The 24,723-nt window shown below is 35.2% G+C and overlaps 1 protein-coding gene across 2 annotated transcripts; it reads right to left on the reverse strand.

Moving 5' to 3' along the window:
• Positions 1–326: 326 nt before the first annotated feature.
• On the reverse strand, positions 327–24,720 carry LOC144979445 (myeloid differentiation primary response protein MyD88-like). 2 transcript variants are annotated; one of them, XM_078926096.1, is made up of 12 exons: positions 24,342–24,703; positions 21,544–21,636; positions 20,924–21,067; positions 19,828–19,954; positions 18,465–18,612; positions 15,767–15,826; positions 12,912–12,965; positions 8,722–8,908; positions 5,893–5,984; positions 4,502–4,806; positions 3,154–3,226; positions 327–2,614 (listed from the first exon to the last, which is right to left on the reverse strand). In XM_078926096.1, the coding sequence occupies exons 3-12, from the start codon at positions 20,992–20,994 to the stop codon at positions 2,412–2,414; spliced, it is 1,320 nt and encodes a 439-aa protein (XP_078782222.1). In that variant the 5' UTR covers positions 20,995–21,067; positions 21,544–21,636; positions 24,342–24,703; the 3' UTR covers positions 327–2,411. The 2 variants fall into 2 exon arrangements, with proteins under 2 accessions (XP_078782222.1, XP_078782224.1); XM_078926098.1 differs by lacking the exon at positions 21,544–21,636 and having other exon boundaries at positions 24,342–24,720.
• Between the last annotated feature and the right edge of the window lie 3 nt (positions 24,721–24,723).

A 24,723-nucleotide genomic window follows, 5' to 3' on the forward strand; every position in this document is an offset into this window, starting at 1 on the left:
GATAGAAGAGATGTGTGTGATAGAAGAGATGTATGTGATAGGAGAGATGTGTGTGATAGAAGAGATGTGTGTGATAGAAGAGATGTGTGTGATAGAAGAGATGTGTGGAGCGTGTAAATTGATTTTATCAACAACATACAATGTCAACAATTTTTTTTTCCGACAGCAACAATGCTGCTAACCGGCCAGGTACTCATTTTACACTTAAGTAATGTGAGAGAATAGCCTTTTCCTAGGACTAAATATGTGCTGCTCAGAGTGAGACTCAAACCCTGGACCTTCCAATCCAAAGGCAAGTATCATACACCAGACCACAAAGTCGAGGATGAATAAATTGAATTTTATTTGAAAATGCAAAGCAATGAAATGGTAAAAAACCCGATGTCCTCCGATGGCCTAGAAACAGCAGAACAGGCCAAGCTCTGTGTTTGGACTCTTGACATAGGGGGCAGGTAGAGGCTTGGGCAAGCAAAGGTAAAAAAAAAAACAAAAACAAAATTGATTTTAGCTCAGGTAAAAAGACAAAACAAAGCAAATGACCAGACTGCATTTGGCATTTACTAGAATACAAACAAATCAAATCGCAAAGATTGAAATATATAAATTTGATTTTGTCAATACCGGGACTACTTTAGCCGCCCCGGGTAACTTTGGCCACAGACCAAAATAAAGATTGCTGACCTGTTTTAAAAGTTAAAGTAACGGATGCTTACTAGATCTATTGGGTTTTTGATTATTGAAAAAATAAAAAGCTACGTGTAATTTAACTTTTAAAAGAGCCAATTTTTTTTCAGTAAATGGCCCAAGTAGCCTGGTAATAGTAGTAGTAGTAGTAGTAGTAGTAGTAGTAGTAGTAGTAGTAGTAGTAGTAGTAGTAGTAGTAGTAGTAGTAGTAGTTGTATCGTTCGGCTGCACTTCTATGTTCAAGGTATCAATCCAGGTTCAGAAGTCATCATCACATTTGTTGATGGTTTCAAATCCCACTTCCAGTTTTGTCTCTGGGCAGTCTAGTACGAGGTGGTTTGCATCTTGTGGTGCTTGGTTGCACTTTGGGCATGTTGGTGATTCTTGGAGCCCCCATTTGTACATGTTGGCAGCTGTTCTTGTATGTTTTGACCGTAGTCTATTGGCAGCTACCCAATATTTTCTTGGTTGATCCTGTAGACCTGGGAGACTTTTACAGGGATCTTCAATTTGTTCCCCTCCTGTTGGTTTATTCCTTTTCCATTCCTCGCACCAGGCTTCTTGCATGTTGTAGTTTTCTTTCTTTGATAGGTAGAAAGTAGCCTGGTTGACAGTACATTAGATTATATCCCTTTTATGACCTTTGCATTAGATTATGTCCCTTGTTTAACGTTTGACAGTAAGTACATTAGATTACGTCCCTTGTATAACCTTTGACAGTACATTAGGTGATGTCCCTTGTATAACCTTTGACAGTACATTAGGTGATGTCCCTTGTATAACCTTTGACAGTACATTAGGTGATGTCCCTTGTATAACTTTTGACAGTACATTAGGTGATGTCCCTTGTATAACCATTGACAGTACATTAGGTGATGTCCCTTGTATAACTTTTGACAGTACATTAGGTGATGTCCCTTGTATAACCTTTGACAGTACATTAGGTGATGTCCCTTGTATGACCTTTGACAGTACATTAGATTATGTCCCTTGTATAGCCTTTGACAATACATTAGATTATGTCCCTTGTATAGCCTTTGACAATACATTAGATTATGTCCCTTGTATAGCCTTTGACAATACATTAGATTATGTCCCTTGTATAATCTTTGAAGGTACATTAGATTATATTCCCTTGTATAATCTTTGACAGTACATTTGATTATGTACCTTGTATAGCCTAATACAATCAAAGTGGGTAATTGGTACATCCCTTTATTGGAATAACCGCTTAATTGGAACAATCAGTCTGTGACAGAATTTTCTCTCCATAAATTCTATTGGTTAATTGGAATGCACGTCGGTTAATTGGAACAATTTCATATTTACTTATTTTCACTCAGACACAAACGCCAATAGACTCATGGCTGAGGATACCATGTGCTCTATAAATTAATAAACAAAAAAGAATTTTAAAAAACAGCTTTAAAAAAGAACAAAATACCGAACATGGAATGTTTCGGGCTCAAAACCCTTCTTCAGCCAACAACAAAAAAACAATGAAAACATAAATATGTTCCGTGTTTGGTATTTTGTTCTTTTTTTAAAAGCTGCTTTATTCATTTTTGTTTCTTACTATTTACAGTCCACAGCTCTTAGCAGTTTAGTGTCACTCTATAAGAGTCCATTATTATTATCGTTATCATTGTTATTCACACACGAAAGCTTGGCGTAACGTGTAGACTAAATCAGATCAAACTCCTAAAACTGGAACAGATTCACATGGGTTACATGGGAGTCGTAGTGTCCTGCTTTTCTATCGTTCCCGTTGTGGTCTTTGGTTTCTTTTTCAGGATCTTGGAGGAGGAAGACGAGGTTAATGACTGAGTGATTCTCTTGATAAAAGGCTGAGGATTTTTGTTACTCTGAGAGGAGGTGGAAGTGCTGGGTTGAACGGGTACGGTGTGACTACGGCCTTTTGAAGAGGTTTCTGTGTGTGGAAATAAAAAGAAAATAACACAATATATATACAAAAAAAACAACAGAAAAAAGAGAGAGAGAGAGAGAGAGAGAGAGAGAGAGAGAGAGAGAGAGAGAGAGAGAGAGAGAGAGAGAGAGAGAGAGAGAGAGAGAGAGAGAGAGAGTAATTACAAATCAACTAATGATTTAAAATTATGCTTTATGTGTTTGGGAAATTGACTTCAATTTGTTTGTCGTAGGGAGGGTACATAATTTGGCTTGTTTTCGTCATTAATAATTTATTATTATTTATCATTGTCACATAACAATGATTCACTTTTATTTTCTTAAACTTTTATTTTAGTAATACAAACATGAGAACAGAGTTCATCTCACTCCAGTGTAAATTTCAGTCGTCTTGGAAAAACGTTACTTTCTAATATTAGATGACCATTCCTTTATTAGACTTCTCTTTGGAGTCAATTCAAATTAGTGAATACTTTTTCAACCTTGTCACGTTGCACTTATATAAGAAGTTGATTGATTTAATTTTCAATACCCATTTTTTACCTGATGGGCTGGGTTGGTGTGACTGTGAGGGAAGGGATTTAACAGGAGCTGTTTTTGGACCTCCTCTCGGTAACTGGAAAAAAAAAAAAAAAAAAAAAAATTTAATAAAATAAATAATATCATTATTTTAAAAAAAAAAAAAAATAATATATATATATATATATATATATATATATATATATATATATATATATATATATATATATATATATATATATACAAGATACAAGAAAAAAACATCCCCCAAAAAATCAGTCTTCAATGACTGGGGATCGAACCTCAGACCTTCTGATTACCTGTTGATGAAGTCTGATTTTTCGAGATGATTTTTTTCTTGTCTTTTTCTTTCTTGCGTTGTCTGGAACTGTTTCATACATACTTGTTCAGATCTTTACTTTTATTTCTGTCGGTTTTGATTCCACTTATAGTGTGTACGATGTTGATCGTAGGTCTCCGTGAATGGCATTGACTTGGACGTACGTTATATATATAAACAAAATTGACACAATCACAGATCAAAAAATAAAGTTGCACGTTTGTAATTGACATTGGCTGCTGGCCTCTCGTTCAGTAAGACGTACGTCCAAGTCAATGCCATTCACGGAGACTTACGATCAACATCGTACACGCTAAAAAAGGAATCAAAACCGACAGAAATAAAAATAAAGATCTGAACAAGTATGTATGAAACAGTGCCAGACAAAGCAAGAAAGAAAAAGACAAGAAAAAAATCATCTCGAAAAATCAGACTTCATCAACAGGTAATCAGAAGGTCTGAGGTTCGATCCCCAGTCATTGAAGACTGATTTTTTTGGGGATGTTTTTTTCTTGTATCTTTCTTCCTTGCTTTGTTTGGCAACATTTCATACACACAGATTTTTTAATTGCAAGCCACGACCTGCTCTATAATTTCTCAATTAGAAAAAAGAATCTGAGATATTATTTTTTTAAACATCAAAAAAAAAAAGAAGAAGAAGAAAAACCAAAATAAAAAAAGATAAAATGAAAACAAAAACAAAAACAAATGAAAGAAAAAAAATAATAATTTGGGCTAATAGTTCATTGGGTCCCAGATTTTAATAAATAGATAGTTATACAAATAAATCAATAAAAGAGAAAAAGAGAGAGAGATAGAAAGAGAGAGAAAGACAGGAGGGGAGGATAACAGAGAGAGAGAGAGAGAGAGAGAGAGAGAGAGAGAGAGAGAGAGAGAGAGAGAGAGAAAGTGTGTGTGTACGTGAAAGAGAGAGAGACAAAGACAGAGAGAGAGAGATAGAGAGAAAGATAGAGTGAGTGTTTGTGTGCGTGTGTGAAAGAGAGAGAGATATAAACCTCTATAAACACTCACAGATGATCCTAACCCAGAGTCTGAGGATCTGGAGGCCATCAGAGGAGACATTCTACCAGCTGATCCAATCTCAGATAAACCAGTTCGAGCCCATTCTGCAATAGCAGACCCAGCAGGTGGCACGAAGCGTCGGGGCCCAACGAAATCCGAGTTGGGCATAGGACACATGATGGACATGGCCAGCCGTTTCCAGCACCAATCCAGGAGGTTGGAGTTTGTAAAGTCGCAGCAAGCCATGATCTGTAAGATGTCTGGTGTGACGCATTCTTCTATCTTGATAGGAACAATCTTTTTGTCTCTTGCCCCTATTACACAGTAGAAAACAATATGAGTAAACATAGACATTGATAAATAGGGTGGATTCATAAATAAATCACTGAATAAATAAATAAATAAATAAATAAATAAATAAATAAATAAATAAATAAATAAATAAATAAGTAAATAAATAAATAAATAAATAAATAAATAAATAAATATAATTCACATATTTTTCAACAAAACAAAAACAAAACGTTTAAAATATTCCAAGACTCAACATATACGTCATCCACAGCCACTTTCTGGTATTTTGTTTGTTTGTTTTTATGGATTTTTACAGCACCTGCATCTCGTAGAGGTCATATCAGTGCCAGTAAAAAGGAAGAAAAAAGCTAGTCACAAAAATTCTAGATTTACGATTTAAAGTAAATGAGAAAGAGTAAGACAAAGGAGAATTGGTTCATATAAGGAGCAGATGTAGATTCCAAAAGCACACTATCAGTGAACTTAGTTTGAGATCACCTAAAAGTCTCATCCAGACAGTTGACTCCTCGGAAAAGACTTTAATCACATTCTCTCAATGTACTCAGATGTAAAATGAGTACCTGACTGTTAACAGCGTTGTCTATGTCTGAAAAAATTACAGTATCGCCTAACAGGCATCATGTCTCGTTCTATATGTTATGTATTGCTGTAAACTTATAGCCTGACACTGACCAAAAAATGACGTCAAAAGACAAGTCTTTGGTCACAAAAAAACAATTCGTGAGTTGTATTCAATAGTTCAACCAATGGAATCACTTGTTTCCTTGAGCTCTTCTAATGACAACTCACTAGATGCTGCACAAACCTAAAAATGACGCCAAACTGTGTCCTAGAGGGTTCTAGTGTCAGGCTATAGATAGTATGCGCCAGGCTAAGAAGCTCATAACATTGCCATCCGGAAGTATAACGGACCAACACACAAAACTGTGTGTATCCATGAACGTTTATACAGTTCAGTGAGCATTACTCATAAACGCGGATGGCAAAAAAAACAATTACAAAGACCTGAGTGACGTCATCGTCGAACTATCTATAAGTAAAGGATGGCTATGGCCTTACAGCCGTCCAAGTCTAAAGCTATTTACCTGGACTAAGTGAGAAGGCATAGGCAGTCTGGAATTCACAGGCTGGACTTTGTAGAAAACTGGAACTTAGAACCACAATCATATGACGACATCTGGAGGAATTGACCAATCAATAAATAAATATATACAGAAGGACATAAAGAAAGCAAAAGAAAGAAAGAAAGAAAGAAAGAAAAAAAAATGAAGAAAGACGGAAAGAAAGGAAAAAAAAGAGAGAAAAAAGAAAGAAAGAGAAAGAAAAAAGAAAAGAAAGAAAGAAAGAAAGAAAGAAAAGAAAAAGGAAGAAAAAAAAAGACAGAAAGATGTGGGGACAGTGGGTCAGTGGTACGGTCTTTGCTTCGTACCCAAAAGGTACCGAGTTCGATCACCCGCTGCGCTGTGAGGCCTTGAGCAAGTCACCTCGCCCAAGCTCACTTTGCGGCACTTAACTGCGGCTGACACCTGGGTTATTCCAGTCTTCCCCTGGAATAGACTCTGAAGACAAATCTCCCCTTGGGGATGAATAAAGGTAATTTATTTATTTAGATATATTTGTTTAATAGTAAAAAAATTCTAGAAATCCAATTAAAGCACCAAGAAAAAGGTAAGACAAAGGGGAATTGATATAAACAGGGAAAAGATGTAGATCCCTAGAGTGCTCCATCAGTGTTCTTAGTTTGAGATCACCTAAAAGTCTCTCTTTTTGGACATTTGGTTCCCACTGATATATCACCAGAATGTGATGATAAGTCACCTATGGGCATTAATGAAGTGCAATTTTAACATGTCTACAAGCTCAATGCACCAGGCCAAAAAAAAAACAAAATAAAAACAAAAACAAAACAAATAATTAAAGCAAATAAAAACGACGTGACCAAATTCAGGTTTTGTTTTTAAAACCTCAGGAATAATTGAGATACAACGTGTCATTAAGGGCCTAAGAGAGTGGAGCAGGCACGTATGTTGATAATAACAAGAAATAAAGTGAGTAGGAAAGTGCCAGACGACAACAGAGAATAAAAACTTAGCAGCAGCGATGAGGGCCCGAACCCGTGACCTTACTGGTACGATAATTCCGTCTGGCCGGGGAGATGATGACTCTACCGTATGAGCCGTCTGATAGCTTTTGTCTTCTGGCACTTTTCCTCCTCACTTTATTTTTTGCTATTTTATTTCTCACAAAGACCCAGACTATTCAGTCCCAGCACTTATCTGAGATACTAAAGGCAGCCATGTTGTTGTCTTGTGGTATGACATTCGCCTTGGATCAGAAGATGCAGGTTCAAGTCCTGCTCTGGGCGTGCATAGTTGAGTCCTTGGAAAAGGCTCTTCACTCACTAGTTCTTACCATACTCAGGTGTAAAATGAGTACCTAGCCATTAAAAAAAAGTTGTCTCAGTCATAAAAAAAAAGATGTCATCACCAAGCAGACGGCATGTCTCGTCCTGTGTGTTACGTGTTTATCTAGGGACACCTTAGAAAGTACTTTGAGCATGTTTAGTGGATGTTGCACTCAATAATAAATGCTCAATTTTTAATCAATTTGATAAAGTCTGATAGCCGCCATTTCTGATTTTCAATTTAATCCAAAGAATGAAAATCCTGACACTGAAGAGACAAAACCAAAATAGTAAAGAATGTAAAAAATCATGTCAGTGTCAGACAGCTGCCATTACTACACTATTCAAAACTGAGGACCTCAAATGCAGTAGAGTTCCACAATACTTTAAGTGTAAATATTGCTGCTCGAAGCTCGAAGAAATAAATAATAACGTGAAGTTGAATGTAAGCTTCAATTTAATTACAAAAACAGATCAAATGAACGTTTCGGGTTTCCCCCTTATCAACAAAACAGGATGATTGAAACACCATAGATGAATGAGATGATGTGGTAGTGGCGTAGTTAAGGGGCGGTTTGGGTCTTTTCTAAAAAAAATTTAATTACCAATATTCGGCGGTTTTAATCATTCTATATCGTCATTATAGGTTAAAAAACAACATTTATGGTGAAAATTTTTAATTATCTGTGTTGATACCCATTTTGCGACCTAATTTGGGGGTCTGACATCAAAAAATATAACAATCTCGTGGCAAACGTTCCACAAAAACTAATGAAGGAATGACCTCCATATTCTTCCCTCTTGTCAACATTGTACCATAGTGTGTCACCATAGAGAGATTTTACGGCTTTAGTTTATGAAATTTTTATTAGAACATTACAAAGTTGAGAGTCAAAATATTATGACAAAATTGATGTAAAAAATTCAGAATTAGGATTATAATTAAAAATTCACATATCTTATCAAAAAAATCTCTCTATGGTGACACAATACATTATCTCTGTGATAACTGTGGAAAATTTCAGACAATTTCAATGAATAGATTCTGAGAAACGTTTGACACAGTATCCCATACCCTTAGAAAAATGACATATTGAGAAAATAGCAAAATAGCTTCCCGTTTTTCACACTTTTCTTACTACCTGTACCATTTTCGACTGTGTTTTTCGTGTCTTTATAGTCTACATTAAGAATTTGGACTTCACTTATATTATTCCTAGGGTAATAAAATATTATTTTCCACCAAAATCTCAAAATCAATTTTTCGAAGGATTTTCCTAATAATTAGACCCAAACCGCCCCTTAAGATGAATAAACAAAACATTGGTTGCCAACCATTCATCTTAACTACGCCACTACCACATCATCTCATTCATCTATGGTGTTTCAATCATCCTGTTTTGTTGATAAAGGGGAAACCCGAAACGTTCATTTGATTTGTTTTTTTAATTAAATTGAAGCTTACATTCAACTACACGTTTTTATCACAACACGTTAATGACCCACGTACCTTTTAGAGATGATTTTTGTTGTGTGATCATTATTATTTGTTCCCACTAGATTATTCCTGCCTGGCACAAAAAACCGGAAGCCAAACTGCCTGGGGTCCTCCAGTTTCAGGATCATTTTCTTGACAAACTCCACATCAGCCACATCAAAACAGATGAATGCATCGTAGATAGCTCGTCCTTCAATGACTACAGGGGAACAAAATTGAAAAGTGGATGAAAGATCAAGATGAATTTTTTTAAATAGGGTGTGTATGTGTTTGGGGGAGGGGGGGGGTAGGGTGTGTGTGTGTGGGGGGGGGGGGTTAGGGTGTGTGTGTGGGGGGGGGGGGGGGTTAGGGTTTGGGGGGGGGGGGGTGGGGGGTTTAGGGTGTGGGGGGGGGGGGGGGGGGGGTGGGGGTGTGGGGGGGGGGGGGGGTGGGGGTGGTGGGGGTTGGGGGGGGGTGGGGGGGGTGGGGTGTGGGGGGGGGGTTGTGTGGGGGGGGGGGGGTTAGGGTTTGTGGGGGGGGTGGTAGGGGGGTTTAGGGGGTGTGGGGCGGGGTTAGGGTGTGTGTGTGTGTGGGGGGGGGGGTTATTACGTGGAGTTCCTAGCCAATAACAACATAAAAATGTATTTTTGTTTTCAATGCTTTTTTTGTTGGCCGAAAACGGGTTTTGAGCCCAAAATGTTGACGGTTTGATATTTTGATCTTCATTTTTTTTTTTCGAAACTCTTATTTTCATTTTTGTTTAATACTTTTGGTCATGCTAATGTCTTCAGGTTTGACTCTGGACATGCTAATGTCTTCAGGTTTGACTCTGGTAATGCTAATGTCTTCAGGTTTGACTCTGGTAATGCTAATGTCTTCAGGTTTGACTCTGGTAATGCTAATGTCTTCAGGTTTGATTCTGGTCATGCTAATGTCTTCAGGTTTGACTCTGGTAATGCTAATGTCTTCAGGTTTGACTCTGGTAATGCTAATGTCTTCAGGTTTGACTCTGGTAATGCTAATGTGTTCAGGTTTGATTCTGGTCATGCTAATGTCTTCAGGTTTGACTCTGGTAATGCTAATGTCTTCAGGTTTGACTCTGGTAATGCTAATGTGTTCAGGTTTGATTCTGGTCATGCTAATGTCTTCAGGTTTGATTCTGGTCATGCTAATGTCTTCAGGTTTGATTCTGGTCATGCTAATGTCTTCAGGTTTGACTCTGGTAATGCTAATGTCTTCAGGTTTGACTCTGGTAATGCTAATGTGTTCAGGTTTGATTCTGGTCATGCTAATGTCTTCAGGTTTGATTCTGGTCATGCTAATGTCTTCAGGTTTGATTCTGGTCATGCTAATGTCTTCAGGTTTGACTCTCGTCATGCTAATGTATTCAGGTGTGATTCTGGTCATGCTAATGTCTTCAGGTTTGATTCTGGTCATGCTAATGTCTTCAGGTTTGATTCTGGTCATACTAATGTCTTCAGGTTTGACTCTGGACATGCTAATGTCTTCAGGTTTGACTCTGGTAATGCTAATGTGTTCAGGTTTGATTCTGGTCATGCTAATGTCTTCAGGTTTGACTCTGGTAATGCTAATGTCTTCAGGTTTGACTCTGGTAATGCTAATGTGTTCAGGTTTGATTCTGGTCATGCTAATGTCTTCAGGTTTGATTCTTGTCATGCTAATGTCTTCAGGTTTGATTCTGGTCATGCTAATGTCTTCAGGTTTGACTCTGGTAATGCTAATGTCTTCAGGTTTGACTCTGGTAATGCTAATGTGTTCAGGTTTGATTCTGGTCATGCTAATGTCTTCAGGTTTGATTCTGGTCATGCTAATGTCTTCAGGTTTGATTCTGGTCATGCTAATGTCTTCAGGTTTGACTCTCGTCATGCTAATGTATTCAGGTGTGATTCTGGTCATGCTAATGTCTTCAGGTTTGATTCTGGTCATGCTAATGTCTTCAGGTTTGATTCTGGTCATACTAATGTCTTCAGGTTTGACTCTGGACATGCTAATGTCTTCAGGTTTGACTCTGGTAATGCTAATGTCTTCAGGTTTGATTCTGGTAATGCTAATGTCTTCAGGTTTGATTCTGGTAATGCTAATGTCTTCAGGTTTGATTCTGGTCATGCTAATGTCTTCAGGTGTGATTCTGGTCATGCTAATGTCTTCAGGTTTGACTCTGGACATGCTAATGTCTTCAGGTTTGACTCTGGTAATGCTAATGTCTTCAGGTTTGACTCTGGTAATGCTAATGTCTTCAGGTTTGATTCTGGTAATGCTAATGTCTTCAGGTTTGATTCTGGTCATGCTAATGTCTTCAGGTGTGATTCTGGTCATGCTAATGTCTTCAGGTTTGACTCTGGACATGCTAATGTCTTCAGGTTTGACTCTGGACATGCTAATGTCTTCAGGTTTGATTCTGGTAATGCTAATGTCTTCAGGTGTGATTCTGGTCATACTAATGTCTTCAGGTTTGATTCTGGTCATGCTAATGTGTTCAGGTTTGATTCTGGTCATGCTAATGTCTTCAGGTTTGATTCTGGTCATGCTAATGTCTTCAGGTTTGATTCTGGTAATGCTAATGTCTTCAGGTTTGATTCTGGTAATGCTAATGTCTTCAGGTTTGATTCTGGTCATGCTAATGTGTTCAGGTTTGATTCTGGTCATGCTAATGTGTTCAGGTTTGATTCTGGTCATGCTAATGTCTTCAGGTTTGACTCTGGTCATGCTAATGTCTTCAGGTGTGATTCTGATCATGCTAATGTCTTCAGGTTTGATTCTGGTCATGCTAATGTCTTCAGGTTTGATTCTGGTCATGCTAATGTGTTCAGGTTTGATTCTGGTCATGCTAATGTCTTCAGGTTTGACTCTGGACATGCTAATGTCTTCAGGTTTGACTCTGGTAATGCTAATGTCTTCAGGTTTGATTCTGGTAATGCTAATGTCTTCAGGTTTGATTCTGGTAATGCTAATGTCTTCAGGTTTGATTCTGGTCATGCTAATGTCTTCAGGTGTGATTCTGGTCATGCTAATGTCTTCAGGTTTGACTCTGGACATGCTAATGTCTTCAGGTTTGACTCTGGTAATGCTAATGTCTTCAGGTTTGACTCTGGTAATGCTAATGTCTTCAGGTTTGATTCTGGTAATGCTAATGTCTTCAGGTTTGATTCTGGTCATGCTAATGTCTTCAGGTGTGATTCTGGTCATGCTAATGTCTTCAGGTTTGACTCTGGACATGCTAATGTCTTCAGGTTTGACTCTGGACATGCTAATGTCTTCAGGTTTGATTCTGGTAATGCTAATGTCTTCAGGTGTGATTCTGGTCATACTAATGTCTTCAGGTTTGATTCTAGTCATGCTAATGTCTTCAGGTTTGATTCTGGTCATGCTAATGTTTTCAGGTTTGACTCTGGTCATGCTAATGTCTTCAGGTTTGATTCTGGTAATGCTAATGTCTTCAGGTTTGATTCTGGTAATGCTAATGTCTTCAGGTTTGATTCTGGTCATGCTAATGTCTTCAGGTTTGACTCTGGTCATGCTAATGTCTTCAGGTTTGATTCTGGTCATGCTAATGTCTTCAGGTTTGATTCTGGTAATGCTAATGTCTTCAGGTTTGATTCTGGACATGCTAATGTCTTCAGGTTTGATTCTGGACATGCTAATGTCTTCAGGTTTGATTCTGGACATGCTAATGTCTTCAGGTTTGATTCTGGTTCATGCTAATGTCTTCAGGTTTGATTCTGGACATGCTAGAAGACGTCTTTTGTAGTTGTTGTTCCAGGTGACAATACAGTGTGTTACTGATGCTTGGATTTGGTGAGAGGAATGTGCATATGAGGTCTTCAAGAGGTTGACACTCAAGCGTAGTGTGCATAAAGTCAAGAAACACACTTCCTTCATTGTGGTGTGTTAATATTTCAGTTGGTGTGTGTAAACATAAGGGACAGGAAAGGGACGTGTCTTAACTCACACACAAACCGACATGATTTAGAATCCCAGTAGAGTTGATTAGTTCTCTACCTTTGCATTGTTTGGGCAGCTGGGTCTTACTTAAACATAACCTATGACTCACAAATATAACTTACTCTACCCCACAATAGACCTTCCTCCAGTCATCAAAAGAGATTGTTTAAACTTTCACTTTTAAAAAAAAAGACTAAAATTTTTTTTAAAGCACTAGAAAATAAGACAAAAACAAAACAAACAAAAACCGTTTTACTTACCGTCATCGATGGTCAGAATACGATTGGTTTCCTCCACACAGTCGGCTGACGACACTGTAATGAAAAAATAAGGGAATCACTTGAATTGTCTCTTCGTGGGCTGGAAACCATTAACAAACCTGAGCTTATATATATATATATATGTAGTGCAATGTTCACTAAACATGCTCAAAAAGCTTCACAATGGGTCCCTAGCCAACAGGAACACTTAACATGTAGAACGAGACATGACGCATGTTAGGCGATATTACCATTTTTTTTTCAGACAGAAACAAGGCAGGAACTGTCAGGGTTATGATCAGTTTTTTTTTTTCCTCATTTAAGTATTATTTTTATCATCATTATTATTACAACTATTGTCATCATTATTATTACAACTATTGTCATCATTATTATTACAACTATTGTCATCATTATTCTTACAATTATTATCATCATTATTATTACATTTATTAATTAAATTATACTAATAAATATATATTACAACATTGTCATCATTATTCTTACAATTATTATCATCATTATTATTACATTTATTAATATTATTACAACTATTGTCATCATATCCAATTTAATTATTCTATTATAATACAACTATTATCATCATTATTATCAATTTACACATTTTATTAATATTATATAACAACTATTGTCATCATTATTCTTACAATTATTATCATCATTATTATTACATTTATAATATTATTACAACTATTGTCATCATTATTCTTACAATTATTATCATCATTATTATTACATTTATTAATATTATTACAACTATTGTCATCATTATTCTTACAATTATTATCATCATTATTATTACATTTATAATATTATTACAACTATTGTCATCATTATTCTTACAATTATTATTATCATTATTATTACATTTATTAATATTATTACAAACTAGTTGTCATCATTATTCTTACAATTATTATCATCATTATTATTACATTTATTAATATTATTACAACTATTGTCATCATTATCCTTACAATTATTATCATCATTATTATTACATTATTAATTATTACATAATTACAACTATTGTCATCATTATTCTTACAATTATTATCATCATTTATTATTACATTTATTAATATTATTACAACTATTGTCATCATTATTCTTACAATTATTATCATCATTATTATTACATTATTAATATTATTACAACTATTGTCATCATTATTCTTACAATTATTATTATCATTATTATTACATTTATTAATATTATTACAACTGTTGTCATCATTATTCTTACAATTATTATCATCATTATTATTACATTTATTAATATTATTACAACTATTGTCATCATTATCCTTACAATTATTATCATCATTATTATTACATTTATTAATATTATTACAACTATTGTCATCATTATTCTTACAATTATTATCATCATTATTATTACATTTATTAATATTATTACAACTATTGTCATCATTATTCTTACAATTATTATCATCATATTACATTGTTATATTACATTATTATCATCATATATTACATTATTATACAACTATTGTCATCATTATTCCTTACAATTAATTATCATCATTATTATTACATTTATTAATATTATTACAACTATTCATATTATTTCTTACAATTATTATCATCATTATTATTACAATTTATTAATATTATTAAATATTGCACATTATTCTTACAATGATTACAATATTATCATACATTTGTTATTATTATTACAATTATTATCATCATTATTATTACATTTTATATACAACTATTCATCATTATTCTTACAATTAATATCATCATTATTATTACATTTATTAATATTATTACAATTAGTATCATCATTATTATTACAATTATTGTCATCATAATTATCATCATTGTTCTTACAATTTTTATCACCATTATTATTACAATTGATATCATCATTATGAGTACAATTAATTATCATAATCATTATGTTTATTACAATTATTATCATCATTATTACAATTATCATTATCACCATTATTATTACAACTATCATCATCATCCTTATAACAATTATCATCATGATCATTCTTATCATCATTATCATTCATCATATCATTATTATTTATTATTATAATTACCATTCATTATTCATCTTATTACTACATTATTATTATTATTATTATTATTATTATTATTATTTATTATTATATTATTATTATTATTATTATCATTATTATTATCTCATCATCTTTATTAAGTATTATTATCATCATCATCATTATGAATATTATATTATCATAATAATAATAATATATTTTATTATTATTATTATTATTATTATTATTATTATTATTATTATTATTATTATTATTATTATATATATTTATTATTATTATTATTATTATCATATTATTATTATTATTATTTATTATCATTTATTATTATTATTAATTTTTATTATTATTATATTATTATTATTATATATTATATTATTAATTATTTTTTATTATTATTATTATTATTATATTTATTATTATCTTATATTATCATTATCATTATTATTATTATTATTATCATATCATATTACATTATCTATCATTATCATTATCATTATCATTATCATTATATCATTATTTATATTATCATCATCATCATCATCATTCATCATCATCATCACATCATCATCATCATCATCATCATCATCTATTATATTATTATTATTATTAATTATTATTATTATTATTATTATTATTATTATCATTATCATTATTATTATTATTATCATTATCATATTATTATTATTATTATTATTATTATTATTATTATTATTATTATTTATTATTATTATTATATATTATTATCATTATTACCCTAGGGAAGAGTTTATCTACCTGTTTCACACTGAATCACACGGTTTTCTTGCTTGTCTTTGTGAAGTTGAATTTCTTCCTCTGAAATAAAAAGAACCAAAAAAAATGGTAAGGGAAGTAACTTATATTCATCTTATTGTATTGACTGGACAAAATATAAAAGTAAAAGATCATAGGTAAACAAAAAAAAACAACACAAAACAAAACAAAATCTTGAGCTTATATATAGCGCAATATCCACTAAACATGCTTAAAACGCTTTGCAATGGGTCCCTAGCCAACAGCAACACTTAAGACATAGGACAAGACATGCCGCCTGTTAGGCAATATTACAATTTTTTTCAGATAGAGACAATGTTTTTAACGGCCAGGTACTCATTTTACGCCAGTGACAGAATGTGAGTAAAGAGCCTTTTTCCTGCACTCAAACCCAGGACCTTCTGATCCAAAGGCAAGTTTATATCATTAGACCACATAGCCGGTAAGAATGATAATGAAGGGCAGATAAGAACCATGACGCCAATCCCAGTTTTATAGCCTTAAACCAACAATAGACAACTTGTTTACTTGTGAAGTATAGCAATCCATCGCAAGGCATCTCTGAGACAATAAGACAACTTGTTTACTCGTGTAGTATAGCAATCCATCACAAGACGTCTCTGAGACAATAAGACAACTTGTTTACCCGTGTAGTATAGCAATCCATCGCAAGACGTCTCTGAGACAATAAGACAACTTGTTTACCCGTGTAGTATAGCAATCCATCGCAAGACGTCTCTGAGACAATAAGACAACTTGTTTACCCGTGTAGTATAGCAATCCATCGCAAGACGTCTCTGAGACAATAAGACAACTTGTTTACCCGTGTAGTATAGCAATCCATTGCAAGACGTCTCTGAGACAATAAGACAACTTGTTTACCCGTGTAGTATAGCAATCCATCGCAAGACGTCTCTGAGACAATAAGACAACTTGTTTACCCGTGTAGTATAGCAATCCATCGCAAGACGTCTCTGAGACAATAAGACAACTTGTTTACCCGTGTAGTATAGCAATCCATCGCAAGACGTCTCTGAGACAATAAGACAACTTGTTTACCCGTGTAGTATAGCAATCCATTGCAAGACGTCTCTGAGACAATAAGACAACTTGTTTACCCGTGTAGTATAGCAATCCATCGCAAGACGTCTCTGAGACAATAAGACAACTTGTTTACCTGTGTCGTATAGCAATCCATCGCAAGACGTCTCTGAGACAATAAGATAACTTGTTTACTGGTGTAGTATAGCAATCCGTCACAAGACGTCTCTGAGACAATAAGACAACTTGTTTACCCGTGTAGTATAGCAATCCATCACAAGGCATCTCTGTAACAATAAGACAATTTGTTTACTCGTGTAGTATAGCAATCCATTGCAAGCTGTCTCTGAGACAATAAGACAACTTGTTTACTCGTGTAGTATAGCAATCCATCGCAAGACGTCTCTGAGACAATAAGACAACTTGTTTACTTGTGTAGTATAGCAATCCATCGCAAGATGTCTCTGAGACAATAAGACAATTTGTTTACTCGTGTAGTATAGCAATCCATTGCAAGACGTCTCTGAGACAATAAGACAATTTGTTTACTCGTGTAGTATAGCAATCCATCGCAAGGCATCTCTGAGACAATAAGACAACTTGTTTACCCGTGTAGTATAGCAATCCATCGCAAGACGTCTCTGAGACAATAAGACAACTTGTTTACCCGTGTAGTATAGCAATCCATCGCAAGACGTCTCTGAGACAATAAGACAACTTGTTTACCCGTGTCGTATAGCATCCATCGCAAACTCTCGACAATAAGATAACTTTACGTGTGTAGCAACTCAGACTGAGACAATAAGATAACTTGTTTACGTGTATATAGCAATCCGTCCAAGACGTCTCTGAGACAATAAGACAACTTGTTTACTCCGTGTAGTATAGCAATCCATTGCAAGCAGTCTCTGTAACAATAAGACAATTTGTTTACTCGTGTAGTATAGCAATCCATTGCAAGACGTCTCTGAGACAATAAGACAACTTGTTTACTTGTGTAGTATAGCAATCCATCGCAAGACGTCTCTGAGACAATAAGACAACTTGTTTACTTGTGTAGTATAGCAATCCATCGCAAGATGTCTCTGAGACAATAAGACAATTTGTTTACTCGTGTAGTATAGCAATCCATTGCAAGGCATCTCTGAAACAATAAGACAATTTGTTTACTCGTGTAGTATAGCAATCCATTGCAAGACGTCTCTGAGACAATAAGACAACTTGTTTACTCGTGTAGTATAGCAATCCATCGCAAGACGTCTCTGAGACAATAAGACAACTTGTTTACTTGTGTAGTATAGCAATCCATCGCAAGATGTCTCTGAGACAATAAGACAATTTGTTTACTCGTGTAGTATAGCAATCCATTGCAAGACGTCTCTGAGACAATAAGACAATTTGTTTACTCGTGTAGTATAGCAATCCATTGAAAGACGTCTCTGAGACAATAAGACAACTTGTTTACTCGTGTAGTATAGCAATCCGTCGCAAGACGTCCATGAGACAATAAGACAACTGTCAACCCGGTAGTATAGCAATCCATCGCAAGACGTCTCTGAGACAATAAGACAACTCGAACCCAGGATCTTCAGATCCGAAAGTGAGAGTCATAGCCACACCCAAACATTTGAATACTTACTAATCCAATCAGCTGTGTCTGTAAGGATATCCTGCCTGCCCAACATGGCCAAATATTTGACCAGGTTGCCAATTGTCGGCCTCAGATCTCGTCTTTCCTTCCACAATTCTAAGATTGATAATCCTGGGTTGACTCGTCTGGACATTTCCTGTTATGGGAAAAAGGGAAAAAAGAGGAACGATGATAATTTCCAAATGTTTTAATGAAGTTGTATGTGTTAAGTATAACTATAATAATATAATATCAATTATCTCTTATGGAGGTCCTGGTAGCTCAGTTGGTAGAGCACTCGCTTCACACACAACAGGGACCTAGATCCATCCCGTTTGAGGTCGAGATGTGTTTTCTGGCCCCACCGTTCACCCAGAAGTGATTGGGTAGCTGGGTCTCTTAGATTTGGTGGAAAGTACTTTGCGATAGACGAAGCCAAAAGAAAAGTAAGCAATTACTACTGTCCATAGAAACGGGAATAAACTCTGGCTCCGAAGGACTTCTCTGTTTTCTTGTTATCTCCTTGAAGAAATGGTGAGACACGTTGAAAATCTGTTGTTGCCTCATTGCATTAGGATTTATCATTCAGACTGTGATGAGAAATCATCGTCCATTATAAAAAAAAAACAACCTCCATTATGACCGCCTTTCAATATTTACTTCAATTCACACTTTGACTTGCAATAACCGCACATCACAAACACTAAATAGACTGTATATCAAAATCATAGATGCACTAATATCATTGTATTTCTTTTATATTCTTCACAACTGATGATGACAAAAACTGAAAAAATAGAAAATAGTAGAATTATTGCCTTGAAGCCCCATTTTTACTGCACTAACCCCCATTTTTACTGCACTAACCCCCATTTTTACTGCACTAACCCCCATTTTTACTGCACTAACCCCCATTTTCACTGCACTAACCCCCATTTTTACTGCACTAACCCCCATTTTTACTGCACTAACCCCCAGTTTTACTGCACTAACCCCCGGTTTTACTGCACTAACCCCCAGTTTTACTGCACTAACCCCCAGTTTTACTGCATTAACCCCCAATTTTAGAGCACTTGAGATGATAAACTATTAATTGATATCCTAGCTAACTTCTAGGGAGTTGGAAACTGCATCTAGTTGATCCACCACACATCAAGTCTCTCACTGCCAGAACATTTGATTGGGGGAAAATGTCATTTTTAAAAAGGAGGATTATTTCCTCCTCCGACACATATCATATCTTCTCTACCATGATGGCCAATCCATCTAGACCAATCAAATCTTCCCTACCATGATGGCCAATCCATCTAGACCAATCAAATCTTCTCTAACATGATGGCCAATCCATCTAGACCAATCAAATCTTCCCTACCATGATGGCCAATCCATCTAGACCAATCAATTCCCCAAGGCCTCCAAAGTTTGGCTTGTGCCTCATTCCAGGTCTCAGCTGGATTTCTTTGTTCAGGTAGTAGGATATCTGCTCCGTACATGTGTACCTGTGTAACGTGGAGAATGAAATAGAATAGATAGAATAATGATGATGATGATGATGACGACACGACGACGATGATGATGATGATGACGGTAATAATAATAATATAATAGAACATCCTTACGGGATACATGTCTCGTCCTATTTGTTCAGTGTTGCAGTTGATTTGGGACTCCTTGTTAAACACTTTGAGCACATTTGGATACTGCTCTAAATGAAAGCTCATGATTGTAGAGATTTAAAAATGGAATTGTTGATACTGATAGAACAACTTCTTCTAAATCGTATTTTACACGTCAAGAGATTAATAAGAGGGCTAATGAGTGATTTCTTTGTTTGTTCAAGGCTGTCACTACCAAATGGTTTGTTTGTTCAATGAGATGAATGGGTAGACAATGTATTCTTAATCCATTGCTTACTTATGCAACCAATCTGAGTGGCAAATTCATTCATTGTTTTGTGGAGTTAGATTTGTCTCTCATTGTCAGAGGTAGAATAAGGTGTCATTTGTTTTTCATAAAAATGTGAAATGTCATTCAATTTCGTGGCTGTCACTTAATTTGGATGCCACTCAATTGGGACGATTTATCAGGAACCAAGCGGTCGGTCCCAATAAACCAGCTTGGACTGTAATATAGAATTTAGATTTTTGAATGCGGCTATGCGGTTTAGTGGTAAGACACTTGCCTTCAGATTGGAAGGACCTGAGTTTGAGTCCCATTCTGAGCTGCGCATAGTTGAGTCTTTGGAAAAGGCTCTTTACTCACACTCTCTCACCATACTTAGGTGTAGAACAAGTACTGGCCATTAACAGCATTGTCTCTATCAGAAAAAAACTTTTAATATCTCCTCACAGGTGTCATGTCTCGTCCTACATGTTAAGTGTTACTGTTGGCTAGAGACCCTTTGTAAAGTGCTTTGAGCACATTTACTGGATAGATAAGTTCAAGTTTTTTGTTTTTTTAACTCTTACCTGAGCACGTGTAACGGGACATCCACATCATCCTCACTGAGATACTGTGTCCAATCAATCGAACAAGCCATGTTCTTGATTTTTTCCCTTTGAAAAGTCACACAACTCTTAAAAGATGATCTTTTTTACCTCTTACTTTTTAATCTGGAAATCAAAATAAACACACAATAATGGAGAATCTACCAGAATGTGTTACCACCGTTGCAATCCTACTGATCTCAAAATTTGTATGTAAACAACGTTTTTCACATTCAAATTCTATGATTGTAATCTGCAAAAGGCACTTTGTCCACCACAGAAAATGCAGACTTGCCTACTTGAAAATATAAAAATTCGTAATTTTTAGAAGATGAAAATTGCAGTGGCTATAGTAACCAACTTGAAAAATCCACAATATGCCCTCCCAAAAAATAAATAACACTTTAAAATCCTTAAGATAATGTAGTCTGGCATCAACTTTCTTTTTCAATCAATTTTAATGACTTACGAGACGTTCATGAAGTTCTGAAATCTGAGCCAAAATTTCGTAATTCTAGAAAATTTCCGTAATAGTAAGCAAGTCTGTAAATGTATACATTGGTCGTGGTTAAAGTGGTAGAAAATAACAATACATCATTTACCTTGTTTAGATTTGGGGGTTACTATAGCCACTGCAATTTCATCTCCTAAAAATTACGAATTTTTAGATTTTCAAGTCGGCAGGTCTGCATTTTCTGTGGAGGACAAAGTGTCTTTTGCAGATTACTTATGTTTGGAAAATAAATAAAAATAAAATTCCCTTTATTCATCCCCAAGGGGGATGTAACCCAGGCGTACGCCGCAGTGCAAGGTGAGCTACGGCGAGTTGACTTGTTCAACACCACACAGCACAGCAGGTAGTAAAACTCGGTACTTTTCCGGTACAAAGCAAGGTCTGTCCTGCTGAGCCACTCTGCCCCGTACTAGTCAAGTAGTAGAAGAGCATTCGCCTCCAAAAAAAAAATGTTATCGCTCTCCAACACCTTAATACAAAGTTATACTAAGCTGCTAGAGGCTGTGGACTGCAGAAAGTAATAAACAAAAATGAATATAAAAGTTTCAAAACAGAACAAATACCAAACACGGAACGTTTTGGGATCAAAACCCTTCTTTAGCCAACAACAACAAAAAAATGTTTAAAAATATAAAAAATGGATTACTTAAAAACCAAATCAATGGTATATTTTTTTTATTGTGAAGCTGTTATATATATATATATATATAATATATATATATATATATATATATATATATATATATATATATATATATATATATATATATATATATATATATTCATATTCATTTTTGTTTAATACTTTCCATATCTTAATGCAGTCTTAAAATTCAATTCAATGATACATACATAACAACACTGAGAGTCTTTGTGGGGTTTTAGATAAAGACAAACGTGTGCCTATTTGAGGTCTAAAAACCCATCATGGGCTCATCGGTGAAATGGAAATACTCTAAAACTAAAATCACTGATATAATATTATGCCCATTACGACAATGTTAAAACAAGCTCAGAATTGCGTCCAGTTATCAGACCTGCAAATACAGTCCACTGCGGATAATCGCAACTCGGTTAATTGCAACTTTCGGTTAATCGCAACATTTCCCAAGAAACGGAATTAATTCTATATAAAAGTCACTGGTTAATTGCAACAAACTTCGGTTAATTGCAACAAATTTTCGACTTCAAAAGGAGACAAATTCATGGAATCAATCAAACAAAATCTCATGATCAGATTTCATCATGTGAAATCATGACACGTTGAAGAATCGAGAGTGGGCGGGATTTAATACTTCATTAGTGTGTCATCATTATTAGAGACAAAAGAGGCATGGCTTTGCAGTTGGGGTTTGTGCGGTGACCATAAGACCTGAGGCGAGTGGGCTGGGCTTGGTTTAGACAACAGGTAGACGATGACAGTTGTGAGGAGAGACTGAGCGATGATATCCTTTGTTTTGTGATTGACAACTGTGCTTTGTGACCAACGGGTTTGGTGAGACCTCATTGTCTCTCATCACGGCTAATCTCTTGGACTCTTACAAATGTTGAGAATAGAATCCAATCTTAAGATGTCAGCTTGCCTCAAATCTGATTTTGCTTGTCAAAATCTATACAGGGCTGTCATATATTTTTTTTATTCCAATCAAATTGCTCAGTTTGTAGTGGACTCAGAACAATGTTTACAACAACTGGTTGGATTTACCATATTTGTGTAAAATGTTGCAATAGTGGGCAGGAAACTCAACTTCGGATAACTGCAACTTTGGTTAATGGCAACATTTTTGCTGATCCCAAGGTGTTGCGATTATCCGGAGTGGGCTGTATGAGCACATCGATAACGACCAATTTTGACAAGACCAAGTTTTTAAAACGTCAAAACAAAGCAAATGAATATTTAGAACAACATTTGAATTTGTATAACATTAATTCATCCACAAAATTATTCATAATTTTTAATTTTCGTTTTGGATGTGTAGGCTATATTCTTGTGGAATCGCCTTGTGGTATCGCACTCACCGTCTCTCGCCTTCAGATCGGAAGGCCAAGGGTTAGAGTCCCGCTCTGAATGGCACATAGTTGAGTCCTTGGAAAAGGCTCTTTACTCACATTCTCTCAACATAGTTGTAAAATGAGTAGCTAGCCATTGACAGCGTTGTCTCGGTCGGGATAATAATGTATTATGATTATGTCTCGTCCCACATATTAAGTATTATTGCTGGCTAGGGACCCTTTGTAATGCGCTTTGAGCATCTTCTTCTTCTTCAAGTACCAAGTCTGTGCCAGACATTGGTGATCATGATACGCCATTCATCTCTTTGATCAGATAACCTCAGAAAACTAATATTACTCTTCACTTTCTTTGTCACCCAGCTGTTCAAACTATTCAAATATGTTTTTCTTGGTCTACCTTTACTCTTTTTACCTTCTATCTTTCCTGTGGAGTAAGATGTTCAATACATTTATGTCGATTTAGGTGTCCTAAAAATTGCATTTGTCTTTGTACGAATTAATAGCCTTTTAGCTTCAGCTTGCTCTAATACTTCTTCATTAGTTTTCTTTGAGCATCATTAGTGGATATTGCGCTATATAAATTCTTGAGTATGTTTTTGTTTCTTGTTTGTTTTTGTGTGTTCTTTCTTGTTTGTTTTTTTGTTTGTTTGCTGTAGTAGTAAAGTAAAGCACCGAGACTTAATAAACTTTCACTAAGCAGAAACTTTGCACATGTCCTCTATATTGTTTTCCATTTTTCGGATTGCCAACAATTATGAACAAATTGGTTATTCAATGACAATGAAGAATGGAGGTTAGAGTTCATGATTGGAGAAAATATAACTTTAAACCTGACGTGAAATTGTTATGACGACCATAATATTCATTACTCACTTCAAGAATCTGGAGCTTTCGTTCGATTTTAACTTCCTGGCTACCCTACTCACTTCAAGAGATAAATGAAGGGAAGATGTCTACCGAATAAAAAATCCGTTTCAAGTTCAAGATCGTTTGTTGTCATCATTGTCAATTGTCAGGAGTCAAAACGTACTGGAATGAAATCCATACACGTACACATAGAATAGATAGTCTATCATATAATAATATAATTATAATATAATAATTTAATCCAATATCCTTGCAAAAACATGTCGTAAGAAGCCGTTCTGATATTGCCCTATCCGAACTTCTTGGTAATGAAACCCTGAAAATGGGCCAATGGTGACAAGTGATTTAGATCCTGTTGTGTATTCAGTGTGTAACTTACGAAGGTGAC

The sequence above is a fragment of the Berghia stephanieae genome, chromosome 9 (genome assembly GCF_034508935.2).
Source record: "Berghia stephanieae isolate SIO BIC M18660-M18661 chromosome 9, UCSD_Bste_1.3, whole genome shotgun sequence".
Taxonomy (NCBI): domain Eukaryota; kingdom Metazoa; phylum Mollusca; class Gastropoda; order Nudibranchia; family Aeolidiidae; genus Berghia; species Berghia stephanieae.

Bases quoted from the DNA above. Each gene is read 5' to 3' on its own strand.
- LOC144979445 (XM_078926098.1), bottom strand. From the start codon at position 20,994: ATGGCTTGTTCGATTGATTGGACACAGTATCTCAGTGAGGATGATGTG. The intron at 19,955-20,923 runs GTAAGAGTTAAA...CACGTTACACAG, and splicing joins GTCCCGTTACACGTGCTCAG to GTACACATGTACGGAGCAGA. The intron at 4,807-5,892 runs GTAAATAGCTTT...ACTGTGTAATAG, and splicing joins TGCCTTCTCACTTAGTCCAG to GGGCAAGAGACAAAAAGATT.